Source organism: Ischnura elegans, chromosome 6 (genome assembly GCF_921293095.1).
Source record: "Ischnura elegans chromosome 6, ioIscEleg1.1, whole genome shotgun sequence".
Lineage (NCBI taxonomy): Eukaryota > Metazoa > Arthropoda > Insecta > Odonata > Coenagrionidae > Ischnura > Ischnura elegans.
The window spans coordinates 93,831,815-93,859,557 of NC_060251.1; the positions used below are offsets into that span (position 1 = coordinate 93,831,815).

The 27,743-nt window shown below is 40.5% G+C and overlaps 1 protein-coding gene across 2 annotated transcripts in view; it reads left to right on the forward strand.

The window, feature by feature from the left end:
* LOC124161199 (transcription factor GATA-4-like) overlaps nt 1-27,176 on the forward strand; it is a 209,817-nt gene extending 182,641 nt beyond the window's left edge. For both annotated transcript variants that reach the window (XM_046537447.1, XM_046537449.1), the window contains exons 4-8: nt 8,141-8,543; nt 12,232-12,493; nt 20,642-20,883; nt 23,962-24,328; nt 25,239-27,176. In XM_046537447.1, the coding sequence (XP_046393403.1) occupies nt 8,148-8,543; nt 12,232-12,493; nt 20,642-20,883; nt 23,962-24,328; nt 25,239-25,705 (1,734 nt within the window). In that variant the 5' untranslated portion in view covers nt 8,141-8,147 and the 3' untranslated portion in view covers nt 25,706-27,176. The remainder of the gene's footprint in view (nt 1-8,140; nt 8,544-12,231; nt 12,494-20,641; nt 20,884-23,961; nt 24,329-25,238) is intronic.
* The last annotated feature ends 567 nt before the right edge of the window (nt 27,177-27,743 follow it).

A 27,743-nucleotide genomic window follows, 5' to 3' on the forward strand; every position in this document is an offset into this window, starting at 1 on the left:
TCAGATACAGCTTTTTAATATTTGAGCTCCAGGAAATGGTGAACACGATCTACTTTTCTTACCCTGAATATTTCAAGGCTTATAGCATAAATTTTAGATAGATGAGTTTTACGGGAGTAATCCCTCACCAAAAAAGGGCCAGTCGTGCAGAAGGTACTTATATGTCCTCTTGAGTGGACAAGTCTCAGGATGCTAGGCGATATCAGGACTTCTCGGACTAAGTCTGGAAGGCTGAAAACCATGTGCACCTGAATCACGCTTATTGTAAGAGTAAAGATAAATAGATGGCGGGTAGCCATCACCTTTTCGTTAAACACATGTAGCCATTATGTACTTATATCACGTGGCGTGGGAAATTTACTCATCAATGTGGCAGAGAGGTAAAATTAGAAACATATCAAAATAAAAAGCAATATGATCTTTCCATTCTATTCGGGTTTTTTCACCGCGTTTGTTGTATTTTAAAGACAACAGTTTCGCCGGCGTTACAGTCGGCGTCTTCAGGTCGAAGGAACTGTTGTCTTTAAAATACAACAAACGTGGTGAAAAAACCCGAATAGAATGGAAAGATCATCTAACCAACGCCGCGAAAATCTTCGAACCTACATTAAAAAGCAATATATTAAATATTTTTAACTTTAGTTGTCAATTGAAGGTTACTGAGCTTTTCTTGAATGATTTTTGGCGCCTAAATGTACAGCAATAGATAACGTTTGAATGGAGAGTGTACTGAGTGAGTGAGGAGGGGATATTAAAAACACTGTTAGAGGGTAGAATTTTGGGTTGACGAGGGAGAAAGAGAATAGGATTTTTTGATAGAATTTTACGGAGAAGGACTTATTGTCAATTTAGGCGGGAAGTACATGAAAAATGGGGAGACTGCCAGAATATTTCGTAAATATTCCATGGAAACCTACCTTAATCGGTAGAATACCTTTCACAACGTCACTATTACGGCAAAGAATTTTTATTGACTGCCTGCGAGTCACTTTAGAGAAAGTGATTACGAGATAAAGGAAGTAGAGGGGAAAAGTGGAGGATTAATTCCCGCGACGAAAGCCAGGAGATAAGTGCTCGGGCAGATAATGGAGGAAACAATAAATATGAACTTCAGGGAACGGAAGGAATATGCTTTGGAAATGGAAAAATGGGACTTTTCTTACTTCGACGAAGAAACGTATCTTAATCTCTTATCATCATGCGATGAACGTCTTTCGGAGTAAGTAGCATATTTGTTGGAATTTCTTAACATTTATATAGTATTATTGAAATTCAGAAGCGGAAACGTTTAGGATTTTAATACACGTAATTTGTTGCCGCATGTTATGACTATTTGAGAGATATTTGTTTGTGGATTTCAGGTCCTCGGATTTAGACGTCTGTTGAATTAATTATGTGTTAAAATACAGTGAATTCAAATTCGAATAGATTTTCACGTTTTACTTCTGGAATCAGAAGTGAAGTAGTCAGTGGCGTAGTCAGCAATTTCGTTCGGGCGGGGGGGTCTAAACCAGAGGGAAATGTTTTTGTGAAACAGGAAACTAAGAAGAGGGTTTTAAACTAATTTTTGCACTTTTCATAGCCGAAAAAACTTCATTTCTCAAATAAATCTTTTTTTAAATTAATGATTTTTCAATATTTGGTTTTCTTTTGTAGCGCAAAGTAAGTGTGCATTTATATTTCAGGGGGGGGTGGGTTTCCGGACTCACCCTCGCTACACCACTGGCAGTACTACGGAAAACTATTCAATATCTTTCAGTGGTAACTTTCTTATAGCCATTCTCATCATTGAACTTAAATTTTTTCATTGAAGAATGGTGATATACTTTCACTATTTCTGTGATTGATTATTATACTATGATACTATTTCATCACTTATCTTCATGAACCCGCCGATAATTTTTAGGAATACACGTCGTATGCAGCTGGCGTAGGCTATTATGATCCTTCTTCAATTTGGTATATCCTCAATCTTATCCGAGGCTACGTAGTGCTTCGAATCCCTAATATCCTACTATTGCATCATTGTGAGGATAAGTTTTGATAAATGGATATCGCAGCTACCACAATCATTTAAATTCATTATCTACATTTAGTGTAGCATATCTTCCCTGTGTTGTGGCGCAGGGAGGGGGGTTTTGAGGGAAAAACCCCCCAGAACTCAGAGAAAATGAAAACTTCAATCCATTTTACTTAATTGGATAAATATTACTTACCCTAGAAACCCTAGAAAGTGTTATTCAGTATTTAGCAGTTTTATGGCAGATATTGACAGTGTCGCAGCGAGGGGGGGATTTGGGGGATGAACCCCATAACTCAGAGAAATTTTAAAATTTAATCCATTTTACTTAATTTTCTAAATATTACTTATATAATAGTGTAAGGATTTATGAAATATCCCTCAGAAAGCCGTAACACCCACTATTGTGAACAATTTATCTTAAAAATTATCTGGGGGAGGGCACCCACACCTCCCGTATTCCATTCCCCCTGGAATTAATTGCTCCTAAAACCCCCCCTTGCTTTAATTCCTAGCTGCGCGCCTGTCGCGATGAGGACTACGTTTATAAAGATCTGCGTTATGCTCGGAAATTAAGGAAATAGTATTCAGCTCGAGTTTTTTTTATTAACAAGCTTAAATACACGAACGATTGCGGGTTTTCTTTTGTGAAATTTATCCATGATGGAAAAAAGGCGAACTTTGCGAATTTCACTAGATAGGAAATTTTATTGCGAACCGGGTTTCAAGTCATTGTGTTATCATCAGAGTTATCATGTGTTGGAACCCGGACGCAATATATTTTCTTACCGAGTGAAATTCGCAAAGTTTTTCTTCTTTCATCACGGACCAGTTATATACCTAATATCATGAAACTTTTATCGAATGAAATAATTATTGACTTTAGTAAAGTGTCCCCAATACTTGTCGTAGTCGCCCATCCTGATTTTGGAAATTTAGAGGGTGGATTCGATATTTAAGACAGATAAAAACCGTTTGTTTCTCGTGCAGTTTCTTTTCCTAATTTGGATATTTTTATCCCGTTTGAACGTCTTTCGTTCGATACAATTGATTAGAACGGTTCCTTTCGTGAAAACACTCAATGAAAATTAAGAAAAACATATTTTTAAATAACACACTTTATTTAAATGCAGTATAAAATGCTCTAAAAAAGAAAAAATAAGCTTTTCATCAATCTGAGAATCCATCATTATTACAAATGAGAGTATTTGAGCATGATATGTAAGGATTGGTACGCAATATTAATATCTAAACCTAATCTGTACCCGCGCTTTATTCTACGGTAATTCCAAGCCGATCCTACTATGTGCAATGGATTAAATATCAATCATAAGATTCCATCGATAAAACAGGCAAACTGACACACGAAGCAAGTTTAGAAAAAGCATGTAAAAACAGCCTGACCGCGGCGGGGAAGGACATGTGGCAACATTGCTGCGGAAGAGTTGGGTAGTGCTGAAGTGGATGGGGGGAATGAAGACAATGATGAAGTTGCCAGACAGGTTGTAGTCGCTGTTGAGGTGACGGTGTCTTTTTTTTCCTCCGACTAGAGATCAAGGCGGAGACTTCAACGGCCGAATCTGTGGGCGGGGCCTCGGGAATAGGCGTGGCCTATATATGGGGCGTGGCTTATTAAGGGGGCGTGTGGCTGTAAAAGGGGGCGGGGCAATGCGGATGGACGGCTTACCTGAGTGAAGGGGACGGCATTGTGCGGTCTGAAAGCGAAGCAGGCGGTCATCAGTGTGCTCTGCACGCGTTATGCATAACAAGCTCACTTTAAGTGGCGTTACTTAGAGTGAGTGTTTGAGTTAGGAACTTAAATTTGATAGCATAGACAAGAGTATTCAGGACAAGTCGCTGAGACAGCAATTGAAGGTAATAAAGTGAAAGAATAAATTTTTTATGACATGAATTCTTCACGGGTTTCCAACCGGATCAGGCCCTCTGTTGCCGACGTTTCAATGACTAACTCCTCCATTATTATCAGGGCGTTGATGAAGTCGAATCCTTCGCTGGACGCTATCAAGGCCATGAGGACATTTTAATGGTAAAGCTTGCCATTAAAATGTCGGCAGCAGAAGACCTGACCCGGTTGGAAACCCGAGAAGAACTCATCTCCTTAGTTCGCAGGGGAAAAAACTAAATAACGAGTGCTTTTCGGAAAGCAACCTCCGTTTGCTCACTACGTGTAAAATAGAAGGGACAGTTCCGCCATTGTTGCATCGGCACACAAGGCAGCTCAATCGGCGTGCAGTCGTGGTAGAGTGAAGGTGGTCTGAGTCTTAGCTGTTTTTTGGTAGCTTGTCAAAATGTGTGCTGCGATAGAATATCCCACCAAGTGCGCGATGTTATTAGATTGTTCACTGCTACACAATATTTGGCAACAGCAATTCATTTGATCTGTGTTTGGGATTTTTGAGCAATGTTTGGCCGAAAGCTTATGAGCGAAGTAGTTGATCTGGAGTGGGTTAATGCAAATGAAGAAATGGCTTGACTAGAAGGTATTGTCAGTATTTTATACTCTATGAAGTGCGTGGATAATACAATTGGGAAGTGAACGGAGATGACTTTCGTAATTTTAGGTCACTCACTCAACTATTCCATCCGATAGGGTACGTGAGGGTAGAGCTCGCCCCTGACTAAGCTCTAGCAGTGTCATTACACAGATTTTGAGTGTGGGAGCCAATTTATTTCCTTGGGTCACCTCGCTTTTCGAGAATTTTGGTTCTAGTACGAAAACCTTCTCACTTTTTCCTAGAGCCATGAATTTTATTGTTAGAATAAATTAAATAGATTTGTTATATAAAGAGGGTTTTTTAAAAATAATGATTTACAATGCCGATACATGGCCATTTTTTTCCACCACAATATGTTCAAAGGCTTCAACCAAGATTCGAACACAGGATGGTTAAGTATTTTACTCAACGCTCTACCCTCGCTACTTTGATTAGGTAAATAATGATCAATCACATTTGAATTCATTTTTTGTCGAAATTAACTAAAAGAATTATTATTACGTGTAGTTCACTATCGAGCATTGGGCATTAATCTAGCACTGGATAGATTTCGTTGTTTTCAAATTTCAGTTTTGGCGTAAATAGCTGTAATATGCACATTTTTTACACACAGTCAAGATCTAAACCCATTCTTTGCTCATTTATGCTTCCTTCAGTAAGCTAGAGGTCAAGTGGAAAAATTGCAAATGAACTTTATGTGAGACAAAGAGGAGTGATGGAGTTATTGGGGATGCTTTCTATTGAAAATTCATACGGCTTAGCCGGGAGTCGAAACAGGATCTCCCGATTGCCGGTTCCCGGTTCTGCCACTTACACCATGGAGCCATCTCATTTCATTGCAAATCTCAGACCGGGTTTACCGATCTAATTGCTGACGCCATTAGTCCACTTTGTGTTACAGGGGACGGAGGACGTGCTTACTAAGCCACTGTCGGAGAAATACACCCTACTTTGTCGCTACTCATTGACAGGCGTTTTCCACGGCACTGCATGTAACATATAATTTAGTACGAAGTCACTTGTACTCAGTGCTTTACCATAGCCATCATCTTCGGTAGACAACCATGTATTAAACGTGATTCAAAAACATCAGAATGCAGTGGCGTAGCCAGGAATTTCGTTCAGGAAGGAGGGAGGGGGTACAAAACCAGGAGGGAAATTTAAAAAAAAAGGTACTAATCAATGGGTTTTTAACTAATTTTAACACTTTTCATAATTAAAAAAAACTTCATTTGTTAAAGAAATATTTTGTAAATTCAAAATTGATTTTTCAATATTTTGTATTCTTTTATGCAGGAAAGTAGGTGTATTTTTATATTTCGGGGGGGGGGGGTGGTTCCGGACCCCCCGGACCTTCCCCCAGGCTATGCCACTGTCAGAATGACGTCTCACAATCTTCATTTCATTGAATTCACCATTCCCTTGACTTCACTACCGGTAAAATCCAGCAATTAAGATTTGGCATTACAAAAGAAGGAACTTGTTTTTATGATGAAATTAAATATCGTATCCAATATTCTGATTTTTCCAAATCTAAATTGAAATGTATATAATTCTAGCAAACTCACTCAGACCTAATTATACCGGTGCAATTGCTAGAGATACATGAAGTCAAAAATACGGCGAAAATAACCCCTAACTTCCATTGAGAAATTATTTCATTTGCTTTTGATTTAATAAGAGTCCAATGACTATCAGACTTCACTCTTGGAAAGTAGCGGAATTCGTTTGTCGTCAATATAAAATTGGTAAATATTTTATAGAAATTTAAATTTTTGCGAAATCTGTAAACTTAAAACGCGAAGCAGAAGGATTTTATTCCAGGTAATCTTATATTTTATTTTTTGCTCAAATCTGCTTGATTTAAAAAATTTTTCCTTCTCTATTTTATCGACCAGTGCCATTTCCGATGCCAATTCGTATATTTTTTTAATGCTGCCATGCCTGTTGTTTCCCATGCATGTCTGCCAGCAATAAGTGTCGACCCTGTTTGCGCACTTGTGAGAAAAATGAATGAGTAGAATTTATTAAGCGTAAAATATGTTGAATTTAATGGGTCCTTGGTGATGGTAATATTTTATGTACATTGGTAATGTGAGTAAGGGAAAAAGGAGCAAAAGGGAGTTGGTAACTACGTTAATTGTAAAGCCTGCCCCGTAAACGTAAGGAAAAAATTACTTGATCCCTGAGCTGTTGAATTGAAATGCTCTCTTAATGGGTGTGCTTGATGCGTTCAATTTTAATTATAATTAAACTAATATTTTTTCCCGAGTAAATGATTTATCATGACGATCCATTAATGTTTTTGTAATGTTTCCACAGTTTCATTTTAATACTCTCGTCCGTTCATCTGATACTTTTCACGGTAATTAATTTTCCTTTGAAGCAGAAGGAATTATTAATGCAACCGTTAATAGTTTCACGAGAATGTTCTCATAATCTTTTAGAAAAACTGGTCCAACAGGTTTTTTTAATCTTCACGCTTACTTAGACTCATTGAAATTTCAAATTTTGATTTATATGAGGACTTCCTCATTCATATTTTTTCTTAATACCGATTATTGGAGAACACCTGCATCTTTTGGCTAGATTCCGGGTTGTTTGAAAAAAATGTGTTCGTAATGATTGAAGATGAGATGAGGCAGGATGTTAGGATGGGCGAGTACAGAGCGGGGAGGAGAAGTTAAAAACGGTGTTTGAGGAAAGAATGTCTAGTAATGCAGGCTTGTAAGCGAACACAAAACCCGAATCTACATGGAGAACTGATTAATACGACAAAAAATCTATCTACTAATAAATAACGGTTGTTTTGGAAGGCTATTAGTTTTTCCCGGCGGGTAAATGTTGAAGTGGCTGAAAATGGGAATTGAATCGGATTCCAAAACACCAGCACCCATTCAACATTAAACCCGGTGGAAAACCTGAGATATAGTTGGGAACCGACTCGGTTTTCGTAACGTCGGCACCCATACCAACATTAACCCGGCAGGAAGCACGATATGAAAATGGTAATCGACTCGTTTTCCGAAACGTCGACAGCCACACCGAGGTGAATATGTGAATGACTGTTTTCGAAACATCGTCACCGAAACCAAAATTGCCCTACAGGAAACCTGAGATGGAGATGCGAATGGAGACTCGGTTTTCTAAACGTCGGCATCCACACCATAAGTCACTACACGCCGGGAAAGCTCCAGGGAATGATGCATAAGCCGTAGTTCCTTGGTCACACCACGCCGAAATTTCTTGTTGTATTTTGTTCGCTATTCCCATCCTTATTTGCTGTTTACAACGGGTTTCTTGCACTGTCATTTCAGGAAAATACTATTCACGGATGAGCTGCAGTATGGAAGGAATGTCAACTTGGGGGATATGATGGGGAAGAAATGCATGTTGGGGGTTTTATGCTTATGACTTGCATTTGGTTCACAATTCCAGAGATCTGCAATAGTACTGTTATTGGTTGAGACCAGATTTTTTTCAAATTTTGCCAAGTTTGATTTTAACACAGCGAGGATGAGTGATTTGGGGTGAACATCTTTGAAAGGGCACAATGTCTTTAACTCGAATATAATTCATTCTAATCCTCGCTTCCGTTTCGCAGGTCGGCCATGTTCCAGGGCAACTCTTCTTACCAGGAGGGCTTCGGGCCCGTGTACGTGCCCACGACCCGCGCGATGCTGGGCATCGGGGGCGTGGCCACCTCGGGGGGCGGGGCAGAGGGCTCCGCCCCCAACCACCTCCACCACCCCCAGCCGTACTCGTGGGGGCAGAACTCATCCGCCTCCTCGACGGCGCCCACCTCGGCGGCGGGACAGGCCTCCGAGTACGGCCCATCGGCGGCGGGCCTCCACCAGGCCTTCGCCCACCGCTTCCCCGCCGCCTCCTCCTCCGCGCCCGCGTCCTCCGCCTCCTCCGCAGCGGGGGCCTCCGACAGCAGCTCCTACTCGACCGCCTCCGGACACCTGGCGTCCCTAGGATCCCAGCACCATCACCACCACCATCAGGTAAGGTGACACTCCACGCTCAGAGCACGTGACTATAGATAGATGCGGAGATAGCTACATTAGGGAAACCGGAAGAACAATTGAAACGAGGATATCAGAACACAAACGGTGCACTAGGCTTGGATACCCAGAGAAATCTGCCGTAGCCGACCACTGCATTAAATACAATCATACCATCAAGATCAATGAAACAAAAATCCTCTGCAAGGCAAAGGGATATTGGGACCGTCTTACAAAAGAGGCCGTCGAAATAAGAATCGCAAATAATAAAATGAATAGGGACGCGGGTTTCAACCTCAGCTAATCGTGGACCCCATGATAAAAAGAATGAGTAAGCTGAGAGGAGGAAAGAAACCTAAAAAACTGACCAATCACAGACGGCTTGACCTCCCCAACGGTGTATATAAGTCCGGCACTAACCAGGTCCATCATTTGCCCTGAAGACGATGGCAGAGAAGGCCATTGAAACGTTGGCAGCATTGTCCATCCTTACCCGGCTGATTTCGCGTGAAGATTTTATCAACACGTGACTATAGGTATAATATTTAGCCTTAAGGTTTCCCGCGGAGCGATTTGTTGGTGAAGAGACTTTCGCCGGTATTCGAACTTCAGGTCGAGTGCCGGGATGAGGTGTTTTAGTCGACTTTGTTGACGCCAGTTCCTTCACGCAGGAAGATGGTTGATCGGTTCGTTTCTTTCTCGCATGACAACAGCCTGTGGAGATGATAGTCGTCCTCTCCGTTCACGTTGCTCGGAGTCTTGGTTATTTCTATGACTTCCTTGATTTTTCTGGGATAATATATCTCATTTTTTGAAATTGTAAGTGATAGAAAAAAATATAGTCACGATTAAAAACAAAAATTTTATAAAACATCTTTTTTCTCATGAACTAAAAAGAAGAAAATAATTTTACTCTCAGCCTGACACAAGCTCTGAATAAATTGCTTCATATGTATCGAAAACCTTTGCGCAATTCAGAGTTATTACTCTGGAAAAGGAATTTTGAGAACAAGTACGTACATATTATCCATAATAAAACTTCATGCACCTACCGTCTTTCTTTGTACATGAAACAATTTATTCAGAGAAGTTATCATGCTAACAGTATAATTGTTTTTTATTTGCAGTTCTTGGGTGATACGTTTTTCATGAAAGATTTTTTATGTTGCTCTTTAAGGCGTGTTTATCTCAACGTTGTGTGTGAAGTCAATGGTTTCGGCTCAACTTTGTGGAAGTTGAAGTTCACAAATGATAAAACGACTTCGTTTCTTCCACGGATTTATTTTCTTGGTACCACATGTTTCAAACTCAAGAGGTCATTTTCAAGTACCAAAAGTACTTGAAAATTTGCTCCTCAAAAATTTTCTAGTACTTGAAAATGACCTCTTGAGGTTGAATCATGTCGTGCCAAGAAAAAAATCCGTGGAAGAAAATTAAGTCGTTCTATCATTTTTTGTGTGTGAAATCTGACATAAACACGCATTGAAAATAGGAAGCAATTCGTTTTCAGAGAAGTCGACAGAAATGAAGTCAATAACCTGGTGCGGAGCCCGAGAAGAATTTCTTAATATTATTCTCGGGGAAAATTTTAGATCGTCTAAAATATTTTCAATTTAAATAGTATACATGACGAAAGGCATTACGTGAGAATACTTCTAACCAGTGGCGTAGCCAGGAATTTTATTCGGGGGGGATCCAAAACCAGGGGGGAAAGTTTTTGAAAAACAGGGTACTAGGTAGAGGGTTTTAAACTAATTTTAACACCTTTAATAATCGAAAATACTCATTTGTCAAAGAAATTCATGATTTTTCAACATTCAGTTTTCTTTTGTGATGCAAAGTAAGTGTGCTTTTATATTTCGGGTAGGGGGGGTTTCAGACCCCTCTGACCACCCCATCGCTAACCCACTGATTATTACGATAGTTTTCTTTTTAAAATTAATGAAGTGAATCCTGCTGCACTGGACTTCTGATATAAATTGTGATTTTATTGACGACATAAGCAGGGAGAAGAAATATGTGTCAACTCGACAAGAGGCATTCTAAATTAGGCTGACGTCGCGACAACGCCAATTTTTTCTCTCCATAAATGGCTGCCTTCGGAGCTAACCGTCCATACATTGATCGGTGTTTCTAATGTAAGTGGCACATTAGCATTTATATCATCCTTAATAGTATGCTACTCGCAACCCACATGTGACGTGCGCGGTGATACATAATACGGAGTCCAACCAATGGCGAAGCTAATGTGGCCATTCTTATTGAGGAATGCTATGCTAATGCTATATTTACGTTATGGATAGCGTATTGCAGGAAGTTAACGAGCAATGAGAGACTGGCATTAATAATGGTTTAATAGATGTTTGATTGAAGAAGAATTGGAAGGAAAAGTGAATTCGGTCTTATTTTTTAAATCAGCTTCGTCCCTTCCAGACGTTCATTTTATATGTTTTAATTGGACTGTCTTTCATACACATTCGCCGGAGTCAGATTTTTTCTCATTGCTCCATATAGGAGGCAGCAGACCTCTCATAGTTCCTTCTTCCCTGACGGTTTCCTTTTTCTTCTGAGTTGGTTTGATCACACTTTTCCGTGAGTTGGATAGCTGGTATCCGTCTTCCCTGCTGAAGGGCCTCGTAAATTACATCATTTCTATCGCTCCCCTAATAGTACGAGGATAATACCTATAATAAAAATATGTCTTTATTCGGGCGAGGTTGAGACTAATCTCTCCCTCTTTCACCTAACCCCTCGATAGCGTCAATGCAAACATTTAAAAAATGGTAAATAAAGGTTTACAATAAAAAAATATGCAATGCACACTGTTAGTGAAATTTCAAACAAGATAAGCAAGTATACGAGAAAATTTTGTGTAAGAAAAAAGATTTATGTCTGTGGGAATAACATGAGGATAAGGGTGTAGTATCCTTCAGAGAAAAAAAACCCACCGCAGGAAAACGCCCACACAAGGGGGGGGGGCGTGAAAAACCTGCTGGGTGAAAACTAATGTCATGTTCATATCTCTTCCCCTTGGCAATTACTTTTGCATTGTCATCGTTAACTTCGTGAGTGGGGCCACTCAAAGTGTGCCTTAGCACTCCGCGGTGCGTATCCCGTATAGTGATGGAAAAATCGATTGGGATTAAAATCGAAATTCGAGTTTTAATGGTCAAAGATCGAGGATATCGAGCCATGATCTTCGGGTTTTGATCCAATCTCGATTTTTCGACCCCGATATCGACCATTTCGTTTGACCTCATCAGCGTCACTACCAGCATATGATAACTTTATCCATTCCGTGTGAAAGACGTATATAAAGCCGGTATATTGGAAAGGCACGCCCTCAATCATCAAGAAAGCATCTCAATCAGTTGATCTTTGTTAAAAAGTTCAGAGGAACCGAATGGTTCCAAGCGGTGATCCCAAAACTTTAATTTGCGGATATTTTTTATTTTTTTCAAAGGTAACCGTCGAATTCTTTCGATTAATCTATATTTTGGTTCAAATCTCTATTTTTGTTGAAAATTCTAAGTTATCATTTCGATTTAAAATCTTTTGCTCGAAATAACGACATTTTTCCATCACCAATCCTGTAAACCTCTCTGTTGAATGTTAACCACTCCACGATAGCCTACACATAGTAGAGGGTTAATGTTTAATTCGTCCTCCTTTCTTGACACCATCGCAGAGCTTTGTGGCAGCGGCGTCGCAGCAGGGCCTGCAGCACCCGGGCGCCAACGCGAGCACCAATGTCCACGGCTACCACCACCACCATCACCACCCGGGACACCATCACCACCACACGGCGGCCTCTGCGGCGGGCAACCTGCTGCCCTCCTACCCGGCAGCGGCGGCCGCGGCCGCCTACGCGCAGAACGTGATGACCTCTTGGAGGGCTTACGAGGGCTTCCAATCGCTGCACCAGAGGGCGCCCGGAACCACCACTTACGGTAAGGACACACCTACCATCATTCACAAGTCATTAATCCGAAGATTGGTTGGACGCAGCTCCCTCCTATCTAATAAACTTTTCATATTTTCTTATTTCTTCTCTTTTACGTGCTTAACTTCTTATTCTACGTCCAGTCGGTCTTTAAAAGTGCTGTCACCAAACGCGAATTTAAATGGGTTTAAAAAAGTCGCCACTTGCGTCGATGATGGGCAGAGCGATTCGAATTTCACGGAGAAATGAGCTATAAATAGGAATTTTAATGAAAAATATATTCTTTATAATGTTATTTATGAAATCCCCAACTTTTCAAATCTATTCCTCGCGATTGTTGATACTATATTGCTGATATTGTGAATAAATGGATCGATCTGCACTTACTGCCGCTCTGCGGACATTTTTGCAAACCGATTAAAATGCGCCCTGAATTGCATTAAAATTTAGTTTCGATGGAACAGACTGGTGCCTCACGTATGAGGTCCCCTTGATGGCGACAAAAACTTTATCGGGATACCTTTCCCTCAATGGTTCCCAACAAATGAAAGGACGGGAAAACTCCGAACTTCGCCGTTATACCTTTTCTGATGCCTGCCGCGGTGAGGCGCCACCAGGCTATGTGAGGCAAGAGACCCCTAGATTGTTGAGTTGATAATACACTACATAGACCCTATGAGAGAATAGTGTAGAGAACTGCCATCCAGAGGACTCTGTGTGAGGCTACTAATATACGAATTCTATGTATACTTATGGACTTTCGTTATATTTTAACTTATAATATATACTTTAACTTAATGTATTTCAACAGAAGATAAATACGGCCAGCTAAGACACACGTTAAGAGTTTGTCAGATGGGCAAAAATATTAATCACACGTGGGATAAAATGTGTTAAAGTCACATAAATTGATCAAAATCCATAACCTTCACATTAGATAGATAATTACTGTAAAATTTAGCCTCAACAAATTTAATTTAAGCAATGGAAACATTAAAATAACACCAACGAATTTATTGTGTTACCATGTGTTTATAAGTCATACGAGATACTTAGGTTAGCCTTCAACAAACTTTTAGTCTCCACTATGGAAATTTTGTCCCTTTTCTTTTCATCTGCATAGCGCGAAGTATATCCAGGGATCAAGCATGAAATTTTACCCATTTTTCACCACGATATTGCCAATTCATATGCCTACCACAAATATCTCCGTGAAATACATCAATCAGTAGAGTCAAATTGTTCCTTACCGGCATCTGACGTCCAGCTTGAAGAAAGTGAAGCTAAAAACAATGAAAACGCAAGGAGCTTGATGGGGATGGTGCATTCATATGCGTGTCTGTTTTGTGCTTGAGCGAAGGTGGGGTGGTTAGCTGGCTCGTGTCTCGGAGACGTAAATCATTTCTCTGTCCGGCACTTGGAACTTGGGTGGGCCGTATCTCCTCTTCCTCCGCCCCTATATGCTCTTGGAAACCTCTCTGCCATACACCACCATTCCGTCACGTGGCCCTCGAACGTGTCCAGACGCCTCGTACTCTTAAAGAAGAGAGAGAACCCATATCTGCGTCCCTCTCTCTCTCTCGTTGGAGGGAGTTCAACGTCGGCCCATTCCCTCGACTCCCATTAGAAACCTCTCTATCCTTTTGAGCGATACGGACGGACACCTTTTATAACTGCTTTATCGGGGGAGCGGTCTCTCTCGGGGCAAGACAGGGGGCGCCTTATCCTCTCCCGCACTCCAAATAGTCCCTCTGGCGCGCGCCATTCTAAGTGCTCCCCCACTTTTCGTCCTGGCCCCATTTACTCTTTACTCTTGTCCCGTCGAATAGGGCGAGGTTATCCCGGAAATTCCTCCATTTGTACCGAATTAGTCAAGCTTAAATACCCAAGATTATTTTATTATTTTTATTTTACATAAAATGCCCGCGTACAGCAATATTAGCAAATTTACAGTGGCCCATTAACAAAGTAAATACATTTCATCATTCAAATCATTTATCGCAGGCAACCGTGAGGTAAATTTAAAGTGAAAATTTCAGCAGAGCATGAAATGAAACAAAATACAGTAAAAATTTAAAAGCTAGCAAAAAATAATTCACAGAAGAGAGGAAAACATTCAAGTAGCTGACAGATGGGACGATGCTTTTACGGTGACCAAAAATCGAGCTTGGTAGCTCCGCAATACCATCCCATTCGTCAAAAACCGCTACGGGCGTACAGTCAGCGTTACCCAGATGTTAAGCGAATTAGGCTGGGAACCGCTGGAGACTCGGAGGCTGCGCGCTAGGGTTAGATTGAAAAATTGAGAATGTGTATCTTTTAGAGCGACATGGAGAACATAATATTTGAGCCACACTATATTTCCAGGTCCCACAGAAGCGATAAATTAAGAGAGATATTATGCCAAACGGATCGATATCCGAATTCCTTTTTCCCCCGAACCATAAAAGACTTTCATAAATGCCAGTCGTAATTTTGATGTAGAATTTCCTTGAATTTTCTTGCATGTTTCTAATTTCGATTGGATTTTCTTGTATTTTGGATTAAAAATTCACGATGAAAGAGAAACATCAAGCTTATAACAAAAAACATATTTAAATGTGAACTCCTGAGAGTAAGGTCCTTTATATTTTATATATTTTTATGTATATTAAAATTATGTAATTATCTATTTGATATTTGTATATTCTATTGGATACTTTTTTCTCTCTAATATCAATTTTCAATACTTGACCACTCATGCATTTACATATTTCACATCTTGAAAAATAAAAATACAATTCTGAAATATCGAAAACTTTTGTAATTAACTGAACATCATGAGTTGATGTTTACATATCACCAAGAGGTCAAGAACAGAAAACACATATTGCTGAATATTTCACTTGCTAACATTTTTGATGGAGTTTCAGCAGTAAGTCATTTGTAGTAAAAACAGACCAAGGTTGACATTATATAAACGTTGTTTTCTTTACATAGGGCAAAAGTTATTTCATTTACTGTCCGCTAAAATTTAAAAAAATAAATCCTCAAGTAAAATGTTAAGACTTGCCAAAGACTGAATGTTCTCACAAGAAACAATTGAACATTTATTTTGATGTTATTTCTTTAAAACACTCTTGTATCATTTACTGAATTATTTTCTTTTTTTGGCATACATTTTTGTTATTTGATGGTGGCTCAATTCTGGTCCTATTGTCGTATCCCGCTCGTCTTCGAACGAGATATTAGCGACAATACGAACGTCTCTCGAATGGAAGGATCAGGTGGCGGAAATAAAAGGAGTCACTCTGACTAAAAAACAGTGACTTTATTCCCTTTAAGAATGAACAAATATGTCCCCGGCCTCTTGGCCGTGTGACCACCACAACGAGACGCCACGCCACAACTCAGCCACGAGCCAAGCTAGGCATACCCTTTTAATCTTCCCCAAGGGAAGGTCCAAAAAACCCTCTTATCTACCCATGGACCGACATCCGCCGATCACGAGCGGGTCATCTCGTAGACTTACACTTTGGACTAGCATGCCTACGAGCCGGCTCACGCGTAGCAATGGCTGCTGGATACTACACTATGACCTTAGAGACCACCTAAAGCTCCTTCTCTTTATATCTTTGTTATTCAGCTGTAAAATCAAAATGTAAAAGAAAAAAATTATAACTATTGTTGAAGAAAGATTTCGTGCTTTCCCGGCGAATGGACTTAGTGAAGAGTTCTCGGGATCGCCATCGGGTCAGGAACTCCATATCTGCCGACGTTTCGAAGTCCGACTCGGTCATCGAAACGTCGGCAGATATGGAGTTCCTGACCCGGTGGCGATCCCGAGAACTCTTCGCTGAATATAATTATTGTTGTTATTATTATTATTATTATTATTAATTTAATTTTCATTGGTCCCTACGTTGGTCTAAGATTTTGATTACTGCGATCTCAGATTGACCATTCTTGCTTGCATACATATAATGTGCATATACACTTTCAAAAATTGGCAACATCAAAGTTTTTATGTCTTCTGAAAGAGGACAACTTAGAATTTTTCGAAGAGTCGTCGGCGTGGAGAGGGTCTCCATATTTATATTTTGTGGTGGAGAAGGGACGGCAGATGAGTGCTATATTTTCGAGACTTGTCCGGAAAGTAAGTACCGTTCTGTCATACCGCCACGGTATCCGCGCGAATTTCAGGATCGATCACAGTCGTGGTCGAAATTCAAGAGAGCCTGATTGTATAGTGACAAAAATACACGTAAATACTTTCAGTAAATAAGAGGGGAAGAAAACATCGTAGACAATTATCACAAGTACCCTAAAAATTGCTTAAAAACTATAATGATAGTGTGTTTTTATGCTCGTGCGCAAATAAATATGGCCGCTATACATCTCATGGCTACCGATTACCAAAATTCCCGATACTATTTAGCGAGTATGAAAATCCACTGCCGAGGTAGAAATTGTGTTCACATTCATACAAATTCGAACTGAGAAGAAAAAGAGAAATATGGACATTATTTCCCCGATTCCTCTCACCTCTCTTCCCATGCCATGACCTCTTTTTATTTATGTAGTTTTACGTAATTTTAGCCAAATCTCCGACAAAACCTAGTCTTCTAATGATTTTTATCAGTGATTTTCTGGGTGGGAAATTTTTCCGAAGAAAATATAAAAGATAGGTGCTATTTTGACTCGTCGGGCTGCGCCGAGAATATACAGCGAGCATCTACGATCTGTTGCAGAAAGATTCAATCCATGAGCTTCGTAAAATACAAAGGAAAGCTCCGTTAGTCGACAAAAACTGCTACGGGCGTGCAGAAAGCTTTACTTAGATGATAAGCGAATTAGGCTGGGAGCCGCTTGAGACTCTTTAGGCTGAGCGCTAGGCTAAGATTGCTTGACCAACTGAGAATGGATATATTTAAGAGCGACACGGAGAACATCATATTGGAACCTCCCAATATTTCCAGATACAACAGAGACATTAAATTAGGAGAGATATTTTGGCGAACAGACAGATATGGGAATTCGTCTTCCCCCGTACGATAAAAGACTAATAAATGGCAGGTGCAACTTCGTCTGAGAATTTCCTTTTTAATTTATTAACGGCTAGTGTCCTAACACGCCCTACCACACGCCTATTGTAGCGGATCGCGGGCTAGAATGTAGTTTTATTTTGAAACTTAAAATCAGGTTTCCAGTAGAAACATGAATGACGAGGGTGATGGTAATGAGAAAATGAAGAGACTATCAAATAAACTATGCGGAAACCTGCGTTATTGGCGTTAACTTCACGATATATTGTCCTGAATAGCGCAATTTTGCAGATTTATCAATCAATTGTATCTATTTATGAGATATATAGTGGGCACGCGACTCGCAATCTTGCGAAAAGTGCAAATTATTTCACTCTTTCAGTCTTCTATATTATCCCATCACTCCGCCGCCCTACTAATCTTAAAAAAAAAAAAAAGTTGAGGGAGGGAACGGTCGTGATTGGTTGATCATTAATTTTTATTGTTGGCGTTCCCGGCATGCAATTCGACCCTATCTCGGTGGAAACGACACCTATAAAAAGGGTTGCGGAGTTGTTTCAGCTAAGGGTTGGTCGCTTTTTTTTATACGGCGCATGCATAAAGCAGCCTTTGATCTTAATTCACAGCCCTCGCGGCTAGAGCTGTCTTAAATCCTCCCCGCCCACTATCAAGATTGCCTGCTGCATTGCCCTCATGCTTTTAAATCGGCCGCGACCTCAAAGGACGAGGATGAAAGGAAAGGAGAGCCTTTGAATGCTTTCCGTACGGCGCAGGGCCTCGCTTTTATCGCTATACTCTCCGTGCGCGGTTCAAATTGAGAATCAATCTGCATAAAAAGGTTTTCCCCACGCCGCAAACCAACCGATGGGCCCATTCGGTCTTGCAATGCCCTCGCGCCGTGGATGGAATCTTTTTGATCCGTTGAGAAAGACCTATTTCGACCGCCGAGGATGAACCTTGGCAGAAAAATATATTTTTAAGGAAATAACTTGTTCCATCTTCCCTTGATGACTCAACTGGAATTTAAGGAAGCTCTTAGGCGAATGAGTGCAGTGCTGGGCACGGAGAGAAGGTTTTTTTTGAAGCGATTTTTTGCCGCTCTTTCAATCGGAGCTACCGATTACTTATGATTGATAAGGGATTCTGGAAAATTCCTTTTTTTCATACCGGGTCACCTGTGAACAATATAATTCATGAAAAGTATGATTCACAAGTAAACAGTAATACAAAGGCTAAAACTTCCGCAATTATTTATAAAAGTTATATGTTAGAATTAGTAATAATTCTTTATAAATCATTAATATTAGTGGTGTTTTGGTGTGATTAAGGTTGTTATCCTATGCCTGTGTAACTTGGATGGACTGAAAAAAAATTGTAACAGAAATAAAGGCATTATTTGTGGAAACTGAAAAACTAAATTATTGCAGTCGAATTTTTTTGTGATTCTTAACGTATGTATGGAGAATTTTGGAAATATGTACGAAGTACTGTGAGTCATATCTCCTGAATTAGAATCCATAGGTATTTTTTCAAACATAATAGCTTTTGTGGTAACCAACACAAGATTTCAACATGGGAACTTCAATAGATACAAGGACAAAAGATAATTGAAGCAAGGCTTCGAGTCATTTCTAAAAAGAAGACATCCGAAAACTCTCTGTCAGCACCCGCCCCTAATAAATCGATGCTCAATAAAGGTCATTAGGCCTGATTAGGTCTTTGTCACAGAAGAGGAAACGTTGGTCATTTTAAAATCCTGACGCTTGTTATCCCAGAAACGATTAATTTGGATTAACGTGGACCGCGAAAGTTTTATTAATGTAACTGGTTTGTTTTCATTTCGTGAATAACAGCAACTCAATCGAACTAATCTATTTTTTTGTAAATATTAGTCATATAAAACGTTGCTCGTGTTGCAATTTTTCCTCTGAATTATCACACGAATCGTTTCGTTGCTACAACAGCATTTCCAAGCGCATTTTTTGGAAAATTTTGATACAACAATGAAACGCGTCGTGCAAAAATAAATTAAGAGGAAAATTCTTATTTAACGAACCTTATTTCAAAGTCTTATTTAACTGATATTGATGACTTCCACCGCATACTGCTAAAAATTATTTGAGTTTTTGTAAAACTTCTTTATTTCTTTTCGTTTGATTTTATGAACGTTTTTCAGAGTGCAGTATTTTAATTCGTACCGTTTTTGTTCTGACTTATGAGTAGTATTTTTCTGATTATAAACATCTGTGACTAGTTTACTTACCAGAGTATTTTATTTGTGTAATATAGTATTTACATATCCTTCTAGTGTCTTACGAATCAACTCTCCTGATGCGCAACTTCTAGTGATAAAAACCTGATTGATTTGTTCCTTAACGTTTCTAAGAGCGCCATACATTACCAGAGGTTTACTTCGGAAGGAATACGTTTAAAGGAATCTAATAAAAATTAGTCATGGTCATAGCTAATTTTTATTAATTTTTTACCTCTCTATTTATTTTCACTATTTTTTGTAAGTACTTTATTGTCAAAGAAAATTTTATCATATAGCTATTTGGGATACTTTGAGTTGAAAAATTCGTATATTACGTTATGTATTTGATATTTCCGTCGCTTGTGGACCTTCTACTATTTTAGAGGAAAGAATGTTGAGGAGTTAGCTGAACAGGAAATTGGAATTGAATGGAGTATTATGCTCTGGGCATTACCCTTAAAGCAAAACACAATTTACTTTTAAGAAGAACTTGGCTCACCAAAAATCTTATTAGTAAAAATACTTGATTAATTGGTTCTTAACGTTTCTACGACTGCCATGCATTACCAAAGGTTGACTTTGGAAGTAGTAACCATTTTTCTAATTTATTGGGATGACTATGGTTGACATGTAAAACATCTTGATTTCTTGTTCTTTGATTCATAACATTTTTGGGAGTGAGTTATTGTTTATTTTGATTCGTAACGTATTTTTTTAATTGTTGCGTATTACCAGGGATTTTTTTTCGACGTTTTGAGTTGCAATTTCTTTTTGTTTTATAAAACCTTTTTGGCCAGTTTTTTTATTAACATTTCTGGCGTTGTTGGGAAATAAAAAATGTGCCATAAATAATTTTTCCCTCCTCATTGACGTGCAGAGACGCAGATGGCCGATTACCCGTTCTCCGAGGGCCGTGAGTGCGTCAACTGCGGCGCCATTTCGACGCCGCTGTGGCGTCGCGACGGCACGGGCCACTACCTGTGCAACGCCTGCGGACTCTACCACAAGATGAACGGCATGAACAGACCGCTCATCAAGCCATCCAAGAGACTCGTCCGATATCCGGACGCCATCGACACGCTATCCTTCATGCCGAGTGGACCCACCGTCATCACCAAGGTAAGAAACCATCGCAATAGGGTAGTTTCCTTCATCAAATAAAACGAAATACATTGATTGCCACCATTAGGGTTTTCATAATATACAAATTTCTTGGTTTTACAAATCCCAGTTTAGACGAATGGCAATGGTCAATTTTATCCTCATTTGAAAAAGGCCAGATTGGCGCCCATGCGATTACACTCCACGTGACGTCAAAGGGACCTAGTTTCTACACGAGAGGATAGGAGTTTTACATCGTCCGTGATTACTAATGCATGCATGAGTCACAGAGCTCAGGGAAACATCTCTTAATAATCACTCATTAAAATTGTCTAAGGTCGGAAAGTTTCCTTCGTTTGATAAGGTAGTAATAATCCATATTTAAGCCAAGCGCTACCTGCTAGCAGGGTACTCTGCTACTTACTAGCATCCTGCGTCGTATCAGCGCTCAAAGCCTCGCCTCAAGGTCACCTCACTTGCGGCAGCGCGAACCAGAACGACGTCACACGGAGTTTTCCCAGCATTCCTACTTAGCCGTCGCGTTTTCGCGCGCTTGAAAATTTTCACTTTTCAAAACTAGAGCGGTGCAAGCCTTGGTCGTTCAATTTGTAACACTGAAAAGTTTAAGGAAACAAAAATTTCGATAAAATCATAACAGCGCTGTATTATTTTTTAAATTATTGATAATTAAATCATAAATTGATCGAAAAATATTTTTATTTTAAGCACGCGTTTTATACTAATATCACTTTTCTTGGATTTAAAGAAAATTTGTTCAAAATTTTCGTTTTGAAACCTTGCTTCTTGGGGGGGGGGGGCGGGCAGCTCGCCCCTGTTTCATTCATGTATCGGTAGATGCTTTATATATTTTACTCTAAGGGTGGGGCTGCTGGTTACACTCTGCGGCGTGGACTAGCTTTCGATGTCTCTCACAGGTCTACTTCACTCTAAATCCTGAATGACACGATAATTTTTTTCGTCATCTTAGAGTGATCACTCCAGCGATCACTCGAGTGATCACTCGCAAATGATCGTCGCCAGCAATAGGGTAGTTTCCTTCATCAAAGAAAACGAAAGGCATTGATTGCTGTTCGTTACCCACCATTAGGGTTTTCATTATATATAAATTATTTGGTTTTAGAAATACCGGTTTAGACGAATGGCAAGGGTCAATAGAGTGTTTGCATGGGTGAGGAATAAGCATGAAACCCTTTCCATTTAGTGCATGCATGTTTGAAGTTCACACATGTTTAATGAAAATTCCATGTGTTTAGTCGACTCTGATCCCTCCGGGCTGCCAATAACCATTTCCGTCGTAGTTCAGGCTTATCGGGAACATCCACAAAAATCTTGTTCGGTGTAGAAACACGGGTGCTCCCACATATCGGAACAAAACAATATTCATTCCGGAATTTTGTCCTACAAGCCATTAATCTATCTTCACTCATGGCTACGAACTTAAATAATTATTGTACGAAATATACCACTAAGTTATAGTAGGACAGATGGTTTATTCCGTCAGATTCACCTCAGTGTTCGTAAACAACAATAAACAAGGTTTCCATCAATCGCAGGTGATCGGAGGAACTGCAGTCAGTTGAGTGTGGGGATTGACGTCACAAGCCGTCTGACATGGCGGCGGAGTGTTTTAAGCGCAACATTGATTTTGGAATGTTTATTTGTTAATAACAAATTCACCCATGGTCGTACGACTGTAGGAATTGGAATTTTGCTTAATTAAACCAAACTGATATTTTTAACAGGCCTCACCAAAAAAGTACAAATACTCTATTTTATCCTCCTTTGAAAAAGGCCAGATTGGCGCCCATGCGATGCCTCTCCACGTGACGTCACAGGGACCTAGTTTCCTCACGAGAGGATAGGAGTTTTACATCATCTGAGATTACCAATGCATGCATGATGCCCAGATATCAGGGAAACATGTCTTAATAATCACCTATTAAAACTGCCTATGGTCGGAAAGTTTCCTTCGTTTGATAGGGTATTAATAATCCTTATTTAAGCCAAGCGCTACCAGCTAGCAGAGTATCAGCGCTCAAAGCCTCGCCCCAAGGTCACCTCACTTGCGGCAGCGCGAACCAGAACGACGTCACACGGAGTTTTCCCATCATTCATACTTAGCCGTCGCGTTTTCGCGCCCTTGAAATTTTTCACTTTTCATTTAATGACGAAAAATAGATATCGTCATTTAAAAATCTAAAAGCCTAAAATACGTACTCCAGGAGTAATAATCTTTCGATTTAGGCAATCAAAAAATAATAGGAAACCACCTTATTGTTTTCCGCTTGATATCACTCCAAAGATGACGATTCCCATCACTTTTTTCATCACTCGTCTGGTCGCTTTTTCCGTCGCTGATACCGTCACTGAAACACCATATCAGCCAATCAGAACGCCTGCCCGTATGGAGCGATCGTTTGACAATCGTGGGAACGACATTGGTAAACAAACACGCTATAAATTTTCGTGATGCAGGTTCTATGACATAGAGCTGTGATATCGGAAATCATGCAAAAAGCCACGGCGGGAAGGACCGTGTCGATACCTCCCCTGCAAAAAACGCTCAACAATCGCACACCGAATCAAATCCGCTCATCTAGTAGCCCAACAATACGAATTCGCTCACCTGGCAGTAGCCATCTTGTCATTGTCTGCCATACAATTTGCAATCTAGTCATTCACATTTTTATTTTAATCTCTAAAAATACCTTAATTCCCAATGCATCGTATTGATGAGTTTGTGGCCAGTATCTCTTCCTTGTAGCCATTCTCTCGCCCATATTCTACGCGTCCGGAGCATAACCGCTGATTTCTATTCTCCAAGCTTTGAGGTTAGCTTTTATGCTCCGGACACTACCAGCAGAGCGGATTCGTATTGTTGGGCTACTACATGAGTGGATTTGATTCGGTGGGCGATTGTTGAGCGTTTTTGCAGTGGAGGTATCGGTGTGATACCGAAAAATCATCGCTCGAGTGATCACTTTTCGCGACGAAAAAAAAATGATCGTGTGATTCAGACTTAATTTACCGAGAGCACATAGATTGTGATGTTTGATTCTCTCTCCCTTTCTGCAGACTGCCACGCGTCGCTTGGGGCTGTGCTGCACCAACTGCGGCACGCGCACCACCACCCTCTGGCGGCGAAACACGGAAGGAGAGCCCGTGTGCAACGCGTGCGGCCTCTACTTCAAGCTGCACGGCGTCAACCGCCCGCTGGCCATGCGCAAAGACGGCATCCAGACCAGGAAGCGAAAGCCGAAAGGGGGCGGCGGGAGCGGAGGCGGCAGTGGGGGTGGGGCGGCGGCGGGGTCCACGGACCTCGAGGGCCCCAAAGGCAAGGGCCCCGTGGCGGATGCAGAGGCCACGGCGGAAGACGAGAGGAAGGCATCACCGTCGAGGGAAGCCGCAGCAGATCGGAGGGAAGAGGAGCGAAAGACTGCAGGTGAGGACACGATCACAGTCTTGGGGTTTCATCTCCTGGTACCACGGATGGCTAGTTTAAGGGCAAAAATTTCGTGCATTTTGACGTATCTGCCACCGTTTAGCCACAAAATGCCTATTTTAAGTCCGCGTCCGCGGAGAAAATATTCCGACGCCCTCGCAGCGTCGCGGATACAAGAACGGCAGGTCGATTCCGTCCCCTCCCCGCTCGCTTCTCCCCCTCCCACGCCTCGAATACAGAAAAATTCATCCCGCGTGTGCTGCTGGGAGGGCGTTCATCTTCGATGATATAAATCGGAAGATGGTAGAAGGTAAAAAAGGGTGCGTAGTTAGAAGACTTGTCCCTTATTTGGAGCCTCGTTGGCGTAAAAAAATCGATGTTACCAACTTTTAGAGAAGTGATGAAAAATTTTTAAACCCGAGAACGCAGAAAAAGAACCTACGGTCTATGAAAAGGCCTCTCGAGTGGCTATAAAGGTGTGCGAACTTTGGATATGCGCTTCAAAATAGGCATTTTGTGGCAAAACGGTGGCAGATACTTCAAGATGCACGAAATGTTTGCTCTAAAAGGGCAGTAACTCGGCAAAATCTATAGGGAATGACCATAAAATATTATATTTTTAGAATTTTGACCCTCGCCCACTAAATTGCATTTGAGCGAGGGTCAGGGGTTCACCTAGAGGTCTCAAATTTTTCAGGCCTTATTTTTGATCGGTCCCACAACTTTTTTTCATTGGGCCAGATGGATATGAAAAAAATCGATTTTTCCGATCCGCCCTAGTGCACAGCCTTAAATAACATAAAACGATGAGATAGGTAAAATTTTTTGCAAGAGAATCAGTTGCTTACCTATTTTATAGGGAAACTTTTTTTAGAGTACATGACAATTTTACTATTATTTCCATCCATAGGTATGCAAGATTCATCATCGCATCGGCAAGACGTGCACCAGCACCTGCCCCACGGGCTGCACAGCTCGCAGCACCAGATGAGGGGGATGGGGTCTTCAAACATCGTGAACAAGCCATCGGCGGCCATCCAGGGTGGGAACCACACCTTCGCCCACCACCACAACCCATACTACCACCACCACCAGCAGCACCAGCACCACAGGGGCCAGGCGATGGTGGCGCACGGCGCGAAGGCGGAGGGGAGCGCAGGAGGGGACCCCCTGCCACACTCCCCGTTCGTCCTGCCCCCTCCCCACCCCTCCTCGTCCCCCTCCTCGGCTCCCTCCTCCTTCTCCTCCCCCTCCTCCTCCTCCTCATCGTCCACCTCCTCCTCCACGCCCCCCTCGCTGGCGTTCGTCGTCCCTCCGGAATACCTCCTCATGAACCACACGCATCGAATGGCCACCAAGCTCATGGCCACCACCTAAACGTCCAAGTTTTCGAATGTAGAAGTGTTCATTTAAATAGTGTGAAGATATGTGTTTTACGTTTGAAATAATACATATAATTATGTACACGTTGATTCATAATGTACAATTGAAAAGGAACATTATGTGTGTGGCACAAATAGATAATTTTCGCGAGATACGACACACTAAAAAACACTGAAAAGAAAGAACACGTATAGAGTCAGCTAAACAGCAATTTCCTCAGCATCTGAAAGGAAAATTCCAGTAGGCATTGAAGGCTCTGTCTTTTAAGATGTATTTGGGTGTTTTAAATGTGTCATATCTCAAGACAATTTTTATTCATGCATAGCTATAATAAACAAAATTAACTTGCACATGATCGCTCAGTGTAGTGTCTAGCCTTGTTGGTGAAAGCGTATGGGATTGTGTCATCTGTTATGATTGGATGTTACCCCGAAGGATATCTCCACATTCACCGCACATTCTACATTAGGGATGGTTTCAACATGTTGGCTGGCTGGTGATCACTAAAAGGCCTCGAGTGAGAAGGAGCTTTGTTGGGGGCCTCAAGCTGATCTTGCTTCTTTGCCCCAGTAAAATATGGGGCCCCAAATTTCGCTCCACCTGACTACCATCAGCAATGACCGATGCCTCTGTTCTCGGTGAAGTTTTCCAGCAATGCCTATTGATTCTGAGGCAGTCTTTGTTAAATGTATGCCTTCACATCAGTCTTGTGAGAGTTATTTAGAACAGCAATGGCATCAACTTGCCTCTTCATTGAATTGTTTCATTGTGCTTGGTGGAAAAGATTCCAGGAACTGCTGAACTATGGAAATGAAGTCGAAAAAAGCATTCAGCTTTATGTCTCATTGTGTAGGATTATTGTAGAGCAGTATTCTAAGCAGGAATGGAAAGTGTGTACATAATTAATTATTTTTCTTTCAGAGCCTCCAAGAGGAAAGTCTATCATTCAAGCAAAGTTTATACTTAAGTATTTTGTGTGTTAAATATTTTCCTTGCTATAATTTATTTACATTTCAGTTGCACACATTTCTCAGTTTCCAGCCTCTCAAATGCACGTGTCTCTTCCTTCACTGTGTGTGCATTTCAGTGAAGAGAGAAAAATGTGCAAAGCAATATATTTGACCTACCTAGTAATTCTATAGTTTAAATTAGTCTTTATGGAAGATATTTTTTCCTCATAGGTTTTCTTTTGCCCAAGTTACATTTTCACAGCGTCTGTGCTTATTTTTGTGGGTCGCATATTATTTGATGAGAGAAATCACTGCCTGATCATATTAAACTGTAAACGGTGGTTTAGATTATTTTTTTCTGTTTTGACAATTAATTGATGATGATGTTAAGTTCTCGAAGCACAGGTTGTTATGATTTTGTAGAAAAAATGACAAATATGTAAATGGCTCGCCAATCGTTGTTAGTATAACATAATCAGATCCTTTTTTATTCATAAAGCAAACCTCAAAATGTTTTTGTGATAGTGTGATCTTCTTGCTTCAAAATACTTCCAGTCTCTGTACTGTAAATATTTAGAGTGAAATTATTGTGCCTGCACGCCCTTAAATGCTTTTTAGTTAGTGGTTGATGTCAAGAAATTCCATAACTAATTGGTAGATACATTTAATGTAGTTGATTCCTCGTCACCTCATCTGTGGCACAGATTTAATATCAGTTCTTAATACATTATTCATCCTAAAGAATAGGTACCTATTGAAAAATAAATATCACTTGTCCTATTAATTCAATATCACTGCTTCTCACCCTTCCGTTGTTGTTATTACGATTAAATCTTATTGCATTGGCATAATGGTCCTGAAATGAATGTAGCAAGATTCTTAAACCATAAATATAGATAATGAATAGTTCTTTAAATCCTTAAAAATTACATTGAAAATTAGAAATGGTTATGTGGCACTTTGATAATTTTACACACTTTATAGATGTTGTGCGTTGAAATCTGTAATTAAAAATCATGTGGCTTATAAGGGCTTATTAATATGTGCAATAGCCAAACATGTTCATACCATTTGCATTACAT